Source organism: Chaetodon trifascialis, chromosome 18 (assembly GCF_039877785.1).
Source record: "Chaetodon trifascialis isolate fChaTrf1 chromosome 18, fChaTrf1.hap1, whole genome shotgun sequence".
Lineage (NCBI taxonomy): Eukaryota > Metazoa > Chordata > Actinopteri > Chaetodontiformes > Chaetodontidae > Chaetodon > Chaetodon trifascialis.
The window spans coordinates 14,674,843-14,685,778 of NC_092073.1; the positions used below are offsets into that span (position 1 = coordinate 14,674,843).

General features: G+C 45.9%; 2 protein-coding genes across 2 annotated transcripts; both read right to left on the reverse strand.

The window, feature by feature from the left end:
* Positions 1–3,890: 3,890 nt before the first annotated feature.
* Positions 3,891–7,318, reverse strand: LOC139346861 (caskin-2-like). Its single transcript, XM_070986200.1, has 5 exons — positions 7,019–7,318; positions 6,741–6,772; positions 6,075–6,242; positions 5,470–5,558; positions 3,891–4,768 (listed from the first exon to the last, which is right to left on the reverse strand). Exons 1-5 carry the CDS (start codon positions 7,236–7,238, stop codon positions 4,507–4,509), a joined length of 771 nt encoding a protein of 256 aa, XP_070842301.1. The 5' UTR covers positions 7,239–7,318; the 3' UTR covers positions 3,891–4,506.
* A 1,124-nt stretch (positions 7,319–8,442) lies between these two features.
* Positions 8,443–10,172, reverse strand: rrs1 (ribosome biogenesis regulator 1 homolog). The gene has a single exon (XM_070986103.1). The coding sequence runs from the start codon at positions 10,155–10,157 to the stop codon at positions 9,123–9,125; it is 1,035 nt and encodes a 344-aa protein (XP_070842204.1). The 5' UTR covers positions 10,158–10,172; the 3' UTR covers positions 8,443–9,122.
* Positions 10,173–10,936: the final 764 nt, after the last annotated feature.

A 10,936-nucleotide genomic window follows, 5' to 3' on the forward strand; every position in this document is an offset into this window, starting at 1 on the left:
ACACATTTAAGAGAAATTATTGAAGAATTTTATTGTCTTTTCTCTTTCAAAGTCAGGATTGGGCTACCATTCAGTTTCATTACTCCAAGTTAGAAGAACATGCACTGCCACTAATTTAACATGTTAATTCCTTGTCTTGATCAGGCAAGATCTAGCAAATAATCATTGTGTAGCTGTGTCTGTGATCTTGTAATGTGTACAGTAGATAGGACATTTTTTCCCCTTTGATTCGAATGTGCTCTTTGCTGTTAGGTAGCAGAACTCCATCTCCGACCTCTAATCATAGACAAATTGCACTTTTTACTCATTTAATTTTTAAATGTTCATTCTGATGATGTAGCTCTTGTCCTTATCTCTTTTTTTTTTGGGGTGTGTGTGAGCGTGTGTGTATGTGTGTGTGTGTGTTAGACGGTTGTCTCCCCGTTTTTGTAATGAATGCTGACATTAAGATCTTGCTGCTTGATTTCAACATGTTCTTCTCTCCTGTTCTGCTGCAGATATGTGTGCTTCGATACACTACATGAAGGCCTTACATCAGTTTTTTTAGACAGCTAACACAGACTGTCCTGTTACAAACAGATCCAGAGTTGATCCCTGCAGCAGCCAGTTTCTCAGTAACCTTGTATCCTGCTGAAATGCCCTTGAGCAAGACCCCAAACCCCTACCTGCTCACTCATTATTTGACACCGCTGAGAACAAAGTGCTAAAAATGTAAATATGCACGAATTTGCGTGTGATTCTAAAGAAATGCGCTGCACTGTGCTTCCATGCTAACGGGCTGATTCATGTCATTTTTTGAGCATCCTGAAACAAAACTTTTATAATCCGCTGAAGCGACACTACAGCTATAAATGGTCTTCTTGGTATTATCGGCATTAGTGGATCCAGTATTACTTATAATCTGGATTATCCTGCATTAAGCATTTGAGTGAGAATAAGAAGGGAATCTTGTCAGGGAGATCAAGTGGAAAGATCAGGCGTACACAGTACACAACTCTAAAACAGAAAGTAGACTAACATCCATGAGACTTTTGTGTTTGAATCTGGTGGCTGAGATGTGTCTAATCTGTATATAATTGTGTCACATGTTCTGTTTGTTGGTTTGACTTGTGTTTGTACATTCCATTCGTTCAGTCCAAGTTAATATGTTTGTGCGTTAACAGCATTTGGCCACGTAACATCATAGGTTTTGAGGGAATTAAGTACATATACAGGATAGTAGCAGCTGTTATATACTACTGTAGTTATGCATGAGCAATACACGAGATGCTGGAGTCTGCTTTAACTGACGAGGTGAATCACAGGTGTAACACTCGCTCTATATTTTGTAGCATTTTCAGTCGAAATCATAACCAAGGTACCATAGAAATCCTGCCAGCTGTCTTTGTAACCATGTACTTAATTTGGAAAAATAAATGCATCTGTTGCATGAAATCTGCGGCATTTTACATTCTGTGTGTCTCCATTTTTGCGTGGTTTTGACATTGAGCGGAGCTTTCGCGTCTCTGCCAAGTGGCCCTGTGCAAATTAGAGTAGGTTACATGGTATTTCCCACGTAATGAAGATTTCTGATGATCCTTTAGTTTTTCTGACATGCTCACCGCAGGCATAGCAGCCTCTTGAGCTCTTGCCAAAAACTAATTCCTTGAAAGCCATTTTCCCAAAGAAAATGGCTTTCAAGGAAATCTAAATCCCCCACCTTTAATCTCGTCTCGTCACTTATCCCCAGGTGGAGTTGACAGCCGTGCAGGTGAATTGTCGGGGTTTGGGGATTTACAGCTGATAGAGTGGTTTAAGCTGAAATCGCCTGTCATGTGTGTATGTATATGTTGGGATGCTGTCAACTTGGCCTGGGGTCCAGGGACACGAGTCCCCTCCACCAGAACAAGAGGCCTCTCCACAGGGTCAGCTGCTGGCCCTAAAGGGGCCCACTCACCCATGACTTAATGCCCCCGGGCTCCTTTGTCCTCAGGGCTGTTGCTTTTACAGGCCCATTCACTCAATTGCCCCCCAAATCGAGGGAGGCAAAGAACGTGACGACTTGCCTTATGCTGAAGGAGCGGCGGCGCACACGCACGTAAACAATGTGCACACAAACACACGGGCGCCACATGCACGCCATGTCCACTTAATCAATCTGTCCTCCCTTCGCTCTTGTTCTCGTACAAGAGGGTCTTTTGTTTTTGTTTGACCCACAGGAAGAGTTGAAAGATGTCAGGGACCTTTTGCCTCTTAATTGGTTATTGGCAGCAGCGCCTCCACCTTATGCTTCATGCGCGTATGTGAGGGAAGCAGTCTGAGACTACAGTGACTTCCTGACATGTAGACGCACACCTGTTGAATACAGACCAGACTTGTTAAATGTTCAAAGCTGTTATTGTGAGACTTATTAAAAGTGAATTATATTTTCCCTCTTTTTTTTGATGCTCTAAAACTATGTGAGCCAGCCATTTTTATGATCCAGCACAGGTCCAGTACCCTGTAGTTCATTGAGTTAGCCATTAGTGGACATTAGATAAGGTGTGTTTGTGTGTCTGTTTGTGTGTCTACCTTGCACACTTAAGATATGACACAGAGCCTGCAGGCGTCCGAGCAAATCTACCCAGCCCTCTTCCTCTGAGCACAGTGTACAAACACACACACACACACACACACACACACACACACACACACACACACACACACACACACACACACACACACACACACTCACTGTTTGCCTTTGTGTATGCTAGACAGCAGATGGCAGCCCATTATTGGGCCGACAGAGCAGTCATCTGGCAGGCACCCTGTTACCCCTCCCCCTCCCCCGTCCCCCCCGAAGACACCCAGCAGAACACAGCAAGGGTAGGGCACATTTAGGCGGGAGAGTCCACAGCCCTGGGTTTGTGTGTGCATGTGCGTGTGCGTTAGAATTGGACCCTGGCCTTTCCGCCCTATATAGGTCACTGTTTCCACTCGTGTGTGTCAGTGCTGTGTGAGGTAAGGCAGGCTCCCATTTGAGTCGGGAGTGGCCACATTTGAGGTAATGCCGACAGCGGATGATTTACTTTAATATAAGAGTGAAAGCGAATTACATCTGCACACCATGTGAGCATATCTGAATTTGAATGAATAACTCCCATACGCCTATTCATGCACATATTGTATATTATATCTTGCAAGAAAAAGTACACATATGCCATATGTGGTCACTGTAATCTTGTTTCAGGGTCACATTCTGAATGGAAATATTCTCAGTAAATCCTTTCCTCTACACAAGCTGAAGATAAGCCGCGACAGTAACGGCAGCGGAAAGGCCCACTCAGATATTCTCGTCATGAATCAGAGTTTGCTCAGAGGACCAGTGGAGCTGTGTCTCTTTGTAACATTTACACCCTTCCAGTGCAAGACATGCCGCCCAAACACTGGCCCCAGAGTGACTGCCTCCTACAGCCTTTATCACAAAGGATTATACAACAGTGAATATCAAACGGCGGGGGAGGAGGAGGAGGAGGAGGAGGAGTGTGTTTCCCTACGCAGGTCAAGGCCAAAGTTAGGATTAGGTCTGTTTTTTGTGTCCTCTGGAAGGAGGTAATCTACAGCTCACCCTATAGAGACCCCGCTACGGAGACATGCTGGGAGGCACCACAGAAGAAGACTACACGCAACATCTGAGAGCTGCTTTGGCGTTGCCGGGGCAACCGGCACAATCCCCGGTCCTTTGGCGAGGCTTTCAGCACGCCTCAATCACACTTCCTTTCGCTTGAGAGAGTTTTTTTTTTTTAATCCTCCAGCGCTGTTAAATAGGAGAGAGGCCCAGCGTGTTCAAAGGAAAATGAACAGGAGCTGATGTGTGAGGTAATACACTGAGGCATGTTTTCATGGAAATGAAAAGGCGTCAGCCTGTAAGGGTTTACTGGTTTTATAGTCATAATAATAATAATTGCATATTAAGCAGCCGAATATATAGACATTGACAGAATCAAGTGAGCAAGTTAAGAAACATGAACGACGGAACAAAATGTGCACAGACAACAGAAGTAACGCTTCACTTAAACAACAGCATCAATGTGGGAAAAGGCTACATTCGATCTACTTATTGCTCCATTGATCTCCACTAGCTCTGACTGTCCTCTGCTACACGTACAATTGCAGTGATTGGTAATTATATATTTTCCAAAGCATAAGCCCGGCATTGGATTTCAAAACAGCAGCTGCTCAGCTCTCTGTACATTCAAACTCTGGTAAGTTGCACTTGTGGCCACTCCCCCATCAGTGATGTCACATCAGGCGCAGTCCATGAGATGCAATGGATGCAGCACCTTCTGTGACATCACCGATTTAAGTGGGCGCTCGCCGTTCAACCTCAGCCAAGCTAAGAACACCTGATTTGATCGTGATTACCTGCCCACATCAGGATTTTCAAGACCCGTCTTTTCATGTTTCAGAGGTTCTCCATTCACCCACATACTCCCCCACCACAGTGAACTCAGCTCAGCCACCCAGGACAAAGAACAGGGCCTCTTAGTCGCCCTCGAAGGCCCCGTTGGTGGCTCCTTGGCATTCATTCTTTTTCCGGCACTTGGACAAGATCCTGTGGAGCAGGCCTGGGGATCTGTGCGTCTGAAGCTGGGAGGCCACGGGCTGAGGCGCAGGGATCTGGGGCCTCCGCACCAGGAAGGGGCCCTCGTTCTCACCTTGGCCCCCATCCAGCCCCACTCCTCCTCTTCCTCCTCCTGCTCCGCCTCCTCTGCTCCCCCCCATGAGTGCCTGTAGAATGTGTCCACTGGGGGACAAAGAGGAAATAACAAACACAAAGGCCCTGTTTATTCCTCATGACCCAAATTCCACCGCGAGCAGACAAGACGGGCACGGAGCCGTACAGAGGGCTCTGTGTGGTGTGTGTGTTTGTGTTAGTGTGTGAGCAAAGTTCAGCGGCAGGCTGTCAAAAATAAATGCCCCCTACTGTCAAATAAACTTCAAGACAGGTACAGCCCCTTATCAAACAAGTTTTGCTGCAATTTTTGAATCAATTGCATTGATGAAAAGTTATTTCATATTTGACAAACTAACAAATATTCCCAAAAGATTTCGAGCGAGCTGTCAAACACATCCTCATATCTTTTGTTGATGAACAACTACAAAGTCTTTCCCTCCTGCTCCTCTTTAATGAGATGCAGTGCAGTGAGAGGGGATTGACTGGTGTGTGTGTGTGTGTGTGCGCGCGCACCCCTGTATGTACGTATGCGTGTGTTTAGGGGGGTTAGTAATCAGTGTGCTTTGTCAACTAATGAGGGACGAGAGGGGCCACCTGTTCGGGGCGCTGGGCGGGGAGCAGTGGGATGGGCTTTGGTGGATGGGGGATGTGTGGGGGTTCGGTGGTGGAACAGCTGCTGGGTGCTGGGTGTGTGCATGATGCGTATGCGTGCACTTGTGGAGGGGGATGTGTGTTTGTTGCTACGGCTGCTGTACGAGATTTGCACTTACTTCCCATGTCTGCTGCGAACACCTGCATCGTCGCAGGCTGAGCTTCTCAGAGACACACTCCTCCGCAGGGCTTTTGGAGGAAAATTCACCTGAGGACGAGAACCATCGAGTCTGTTTGAGTTAAAAATGTCCTGCGGATGTCCTGAAATAAACGTTACACTTCCTCTGGTGTCACATTAAAGCACAGCAGACAGCTCAAACTCCTCTGCTTTTATTCAGCTTTAATTGATTTCTTTATTTAGACAGTGGCAGCACATGTAGATCTATTTGAACTGTTTGACTGAAAATATCTTAGAACACATTATCTACTAATGCAGTAACCTGGATGACATCACTGTGACATCATCAGGTGTGCACAGAAGAGCCACAGAAAACATTATGAAAGTTTTCACAAGCTGAGATGTTCATGTGTGAGTGAGCCTTTAAAAGTTCGTTTGTTGAGATCCCATTGCTCACAGAAAGAGGCTGATTGAGAAAACAACCTACGCTGTTGTGGAAGAGAGGAATAAAAAAAGAAGGTTTAATCTGCCTTCTGACATTAAGAAGCAGCAACAACGCAGTCCAGTAATGCTGCATTGCTGAGCTCATTCAGGCAGCCAACCAACCTGGCTCAGCTCCATCACGCAGGAGGCGGGGAAGTAGCCCCGCCGGCCGTCCTGCAGCCGCCCAAACCACCTCTCCTCCTCATGCTTGGACAGCACCAGGATGACGTCACCAGGACTCAGCTCCAGCTCATCTGGCCAGTGGGGCTTGTAACTGTGCACCACTACCATCTAATGGACAGAGGGAGAGTTACAGCCCTGTTTTAGTTCAAGCTGCAAGACGCACGTTTAATTTTTACAGATGATTTTAGATAAGCTGCAGGTCGTTGCATCACTTTTTGTCGGACTGCAGTCACTCTCTGTGTGTCCTCTGCAGTCTGCAGGTCATGCTCAGTGAATGGAGAGGATTAGGTGTGAAGACTCAGAGATTATCTGCAGTGCAGTGGAATAGAAACCCTAAATCTGGGTCTACTCCTCATTATGTGTTCCTCCTAAATATAGTCCATGTTTTTCAGAGGAATTAGATAAATTGAAAACATAATGGATTCACAGGAAATTGCCTGACTTTTCATCACATCAGTGTCAAATGTATTTTAACCACAGAGGACATTAAATGATCTGTTTTGATTCATATTTCTGCAGTTTAAGACCAATATGATGTCAAAAGTACAACCTGCAGCTTATGATCCATTTTTCATTCACGCAGAAGAAGGAGAATATTAAACTTGCCTTTTCAGCCTCTGCTCTGTATCGATACCTCCCTGTTAACCGTTGAGAGTGGACATGAATCAGCAAAAAAGGTTAGTTTTATAATTTGCCATAGCTGCAAATGTGCATAAGAATTTCTCGACACAGATGCATGTACATACATGAGCAGGGAGAGATCAGCGGAGGATCTGCTCCATTATTTATTCATCATCTGGCATTGATGTGCCATCTTGCCCTCACTAACAATGTAAATAATGTCATGCTACGCCACACTTCGCTGCAGAAATGATTCCACTCACCTTGTGGAGCAAGGACAGTGGTGAAGACTTCAAAGTGCTCATTGCTGTGCATGTAGATGCGCTGCATCTTGAAGATCTGACAGTTGCACACTGAAGCGAAGCTCCTGCACTCTCTCTGCACTACCTTTAAATAAATGCAGCTGACTAATCCACTGCAGCACTGACTGGAGCTGGACACGAGCAACAACACGTCCTTCCTGTGGTCCAATTCACTCAGCATGTGCAGCACAAGACGAGGGACGAATAAAATACTAGTTTAGGACAGAAAAGTGTGCGATTGCTAGATTAATAGTTGTGTTTTTCTTCATTCTCAAGAGGAAGTTTCACCAGACACAAATCTATCTTCAATCTTTTGTAGTGGAATAAAGGGCAGCGTTCAGAGATCATGCTTGACCACCTCATTTTCATGCCGGTGCCTATTGTTTGACCATCTGGTCACATGCAAGAGAAGTTTAGAGGTCGCTGCCACCGCTCGCCTGACGTGGATGAGAATTCATAATTCAAGCTCGTCAAAGAGTGCTCGATTGATTTTGGGTTATTGACTGTGGCCCATTTTCCAGTGGCCTGGGTGAGCAGAGACAAAGATGGATGGGCTTGGGACGGGGCGGCGGACAGCTCAACAGATGGGCTGTGATTGAATCCCATGCTAACGTGCACGAGCTGTATGTCCTCTGTGCATCACGTGACTGCATGAAGCACAACACTGCAGGCCTGAGCTGCCAGTGAAGGAAAAGTGTAAAAGCATTATTTTAAGGCAAATGAAGTATTTCAGTGTTTAACATTTTTTTTTTACATTATCTATGTGAGCTCCTCTTCCTCTTGACTGAACCTCAATGCTCTGAGTCCTGAGTAGCTCCTGCTTCACGTACGCTCGCCATCATTCCCGTGCAGTTCGCTGCAAGCCTCCGTTATAAAACCGACTGCGGAATGACTTAATTAGCTTTGTTTTCAGCAACAAACCTGCCTAGAAAACAGGTGCATGTTATCTTCTTAATTCCATCAACATCAACAGGAGGTCAAGCAAACAACCGTAAATGGATGAGACAACTAATTAACCTCATTATCTCTGGCCTCAGCAGTCCTGCAAAACACTTGAACGGACTCCATCCCTCAGAGGAGTCTCATTCAGACAGGCAGCACCTGAAATAACATACCTGTGCAGAGCAAAACACCATCAGTTAGAGCAGCACTCATTAAGAATAGGAAATAAATTAAAAGCTTTTTATACACCAAACTCTTCTCACTGCTCCTAATTCACTGTGACGCCTCCCGTCTAGACATCAAGGCCAAAGCAAAGCCTTTACATAACCAAAAACCACAGCTAAGCCGCTTAGACGACAGGTCTGACGTTCACTTCTAGGGGGAAAGAAAATACACGAGCACCTCGCCGCTCCAGCGTTCAGGTTGAAGAAAAGCGAGGAAGCTGTCGTCCATCCCAGTTTATTAGCAGAGGTGATATTTTGGAAACATCAGACTGCATTAGCATCACCGATCCATTGATAATGCCTTTCACCTGGCGCTGAGATGCTTTCACTGGCCTGAACTTTTACTATTTTTAATACAAACGCAGGGCTGAGTGAAGTGAAAATACACAGCATGAAACACTATACATTACACTGAATGGCTGAATCCCATTTAGACACTTTGAAGTCCTCTCACTCTGTGTTCCTATTTCACACTTAACCGCACAGGCTTCTTGTATTTTTGACGATTACAGTAAAAAGTGACACACTGCTAGAAGGAAATACTTCTCTACAGCACTTCAAATATGGATTTTGTCTGCTATGAAGGTCTATTATGACGTTGACTTTCTAAACTTTGCATTCAATTAAAACAGGAAACACAATCACCTGATTTTGTTTAATTTGTGCTGCTTGTCTGTTTATCCATCAACATCACACATATTAATCAGGAGGCCTGCGTGGATGCTGGCACAGATATTTACAGATTTGGCGGCAGAAAAAGAGCCACATAAATCCTGGACAGTCCCGACATGACGCCCATCGCTCACAGGTGGATCGGTCATTTCATTCTGCATCTTTCCAGTCCAGTTCTGATGCTCAGGCACAGACAGCGGACGCGGGACAGAGGAGGGACAGAGTCCTCAGCGCTTCCCGGGTTTGCCTCTCCTCTTCCCTCCTCCAGCTTTACCTCCTTTCCCTTTCCCACCCTGCCCTCTGCCTTTGCCTGGCGTGCTGCCTTTGCGTCCTTTCTTCCCTGCTCCCTTCTTGTACTTGGCCGCCGCCTCCTCCCTGTCCTCCTCTCTCATCTGCTTGTTGACAGCCTTGGTGATGTCCAGCTTGGGCTTCTTGCTGTCCATGATTTTCAGGAGCTCCAGCTGCTTCTGTTTCTCGTTAGAAAAGTTACCGATGAGGGGCTCAAACTTCCTCTTCTTGCCCGCGTTTTTCGGGGGTTTCTCTTTGGGCAGGCGGTCCTGGAACCTCCCCATGGAGGCTGTGGAGGTTCGGGCCACACTCACAGCTCTGGACAGGTCGTCTTTGGACTGCTGGGCCACAGGGGTCAGACCCATACCTGGCACCTTCACCTTCTGCGCCCTGGCGATGTTTTTCAGCCTGTTGAACTCGTTTTTGGCCACTCTCTCCTTCTTGGCTTTGACGCGTTTGGCGAACTGGTCCTCGTTTGGGTCTGCAGTCTCCGGCACCTCGATCAGCCACTCCTTAGTGTCGTCTTTGGCCCTCTTGTAGCCCCAGCGCCTCCTCCACTCCTTCGCAGTTTCATCCCAAACCAAGTTGGTCTTCTTCTTCTTCTGTATGCCCTTCAGCTTGGCGAACTCTTCCCATTTTGTCGGAGGCCTGGCCTTCGGAGGTGGTTTCTCTCTGGGCAGCGGGGTCACCGCGTCGGGTAATTTGACCACTATCGCCTCCTCAACTCTCTCCGTAGGATGTTTCCAGATCTCGTTGATGAGCAGCTGCGTGTTGTCACGAGCTAACGAGCGCAGGAAGTCCTCTTTCTTCTGCTCTCTGAAGTCCCGGGTCTCGATGCGGTTCTTGTCACATGCTAGCAGGTTGCCGATGTCGAACTCCAGGTCCAGCTCTTTGTGGACGGTGATGCTTTTCAGTTTTTCTGCCTCTTCTTGCTCAGCTTTAGCTAGCAGCGCTTCCACACTGCACGCAGCCATGTTGATCACCGCTGTTAAAACGTCTATGCCCCACGTGCAAAAGAGAAAAACACGCTAAATCACTTCCGGGTCATAGCTAGCGTGGAGAAGTTCCGCCTGCGGCCACAAGATGGCGACATAGTTCCATTTCATATCATTGCGGCTTTTGGGTTTATTTTTTAGTTCAACATTTTAACAACTTCACACAGACACTGCATCTGTATATATGAGCGGTAAGCTGTAAAATGAAGAAATCTAATAGAAATAGAATATATATATATAAAAAATACATATATAATAAAAAGAAAAGGGCAATCTGTTTCAATCATCTTAAAGGTCCCTTCCAGACATTTTTCGAGGCACATCTGCTTTGAATAATAATTCAAGACACCAGATGTCTCATACTTCATTGAAAAGTTTGCTCTCAGTGGGTGTGTGCTGGAGTTTCAAGTCCCCATGGCACATGTAGATAGGTTGCATCCTGGACCAGTGATTGGCTTTCAGATGAGCTGTGATGTCACAATATCAGCTCCTATAAACACACCTTGAACTCAGATTTAATGCGAAAACAGTCTCCAAGTATCAAACTCTGCACAGACATCTTTTTTTCTGCTTTAAAGTGAAAAGCTAATAGTTTTATGTGAATAGAATTTACCTAATATCACAATGCGGTGATATTATATTTTAGGTAGCCTATTCCGATTATTTGCTTCAAATAATGCTTTGCATCAAAACAAACATTTTTTATTTTGCTAACTGCTGACATGATCCTCATCAGCAGATGGAGTTTGCTCAGTCCT

Coding starts and splice junctions, on each gene's coding strand:
- rrs1 (XM_070986103.1), bottom strand. CDS start 10,157: ATGGCTGCGTGCAGTGTGGAAGCGCTGCTAGCTAAAGCTGAGCAAGAA.
- LOC139346861 (XM_070986200.1), bottom strand. CDS start 7,238: ATGCTGAGTGAATTGGACCACAGGAAGGACGTGTTGTTGCTCGTGTCC. Junction 6,773..7,018: donor CACTGTCCTTGCTCCACAAG/GTGAGTGGAATC, acceptor AACGGTTAACAG/GGAGGTATCGATACAGAGCA. Junction 6,243..6,740: donor ACAGAGCAGAGGCTGAAAAG/GCAAGTTTAATA, acceptor TCTGTCCATTAG/ATGGTAGTGGTGCACAGTTA.